The following is a 472-nucleotide window of genomic DNA, read 5'->3' as shown; positions in this document are numbered from 1 at the left end:
ATCATAGAGTTTGCAACGACAGCCAGCTGGTTTTATAGAAAACTTTAAAAAAAACCTTTGTTCATGTTATTCTTTCTTTCTTGTTTTCTGGTGAATATATCGGTGGATAACAATTGCAAACATATAGAACAAAGGCCAAAATATTCGAGGAATCTCTCACTACATAAAGTATTTTTGAAACAAATAGAGGGAAATGCTGCAATAGATAAATTTTTTGGAACCCTTTATAACTCATAATTTCATATTCTCTCGTTAGAGTTCTGATCCTATATCTCAATTTTGTAGTATTGAATGGAACCACTGCTTGTTGTATGAATACAGCTGGAGCTGCTTTTTGAGGTGGCAGTTCAGACGACAGCAGGAGCAGGACCAGCACTAAGATTAATACATAGTTTCTTGAGCATATTAACCATATTCTGTTGATGCTTCTGATTATATCAGTAATAAGGAAAGGAGGTTAAGCAGAGCCTGG

General features: G+C 35.0%; 2 protein-coding genes across 2 annotated transcripts in view; one reads left to right on the top strand and one right to left on the bottom strand.

The window, feature by feature from the left end:
- LOC109840101 (BTB/POZ domain-containing protein At2g04740) overlaps positions 1-466 on the top strand; it is a 17,388-nt gene extending 16,922 nt beyond the window's left edge. The window contains 1 exon segment of the mRNA XM_020408613.1: positions 286-466. Within this exon segment, the coding sequence (XP_020264202.1) occupies positions 286-379 (94 nt within the window). The 3' untranslated portion in view covers positions 380-466.
- LOC109840100 (fimbrin-5-like) overlaps positions 1-472 on the bottom strand; it is a 9,688-nt gene that overhangs the window by 970 nt on the left and 8,246 nt on the right. The gene's annotated exons all lie outside the window — the stretch shown is intronic.

This window comes from Asparagus officinalis, chromosome 5 (genome assembly GCF_001876935.1).
Source record: "Asparagus officinalis chromosome 5, Aspof.V1, whole genome shotgun sequence".
NCBI lineage: Eukaryota > Viridiplantae > Streptophyta > Magnoliopsida > Asparagales > Asparagaceae > Asparagus > Asparagus officinalis.
The sequence above is the reverse complement of the archived record's forward strand: the minus strand, read 5'-3'. Positions and strand labels throughout refer to the sequence as shown.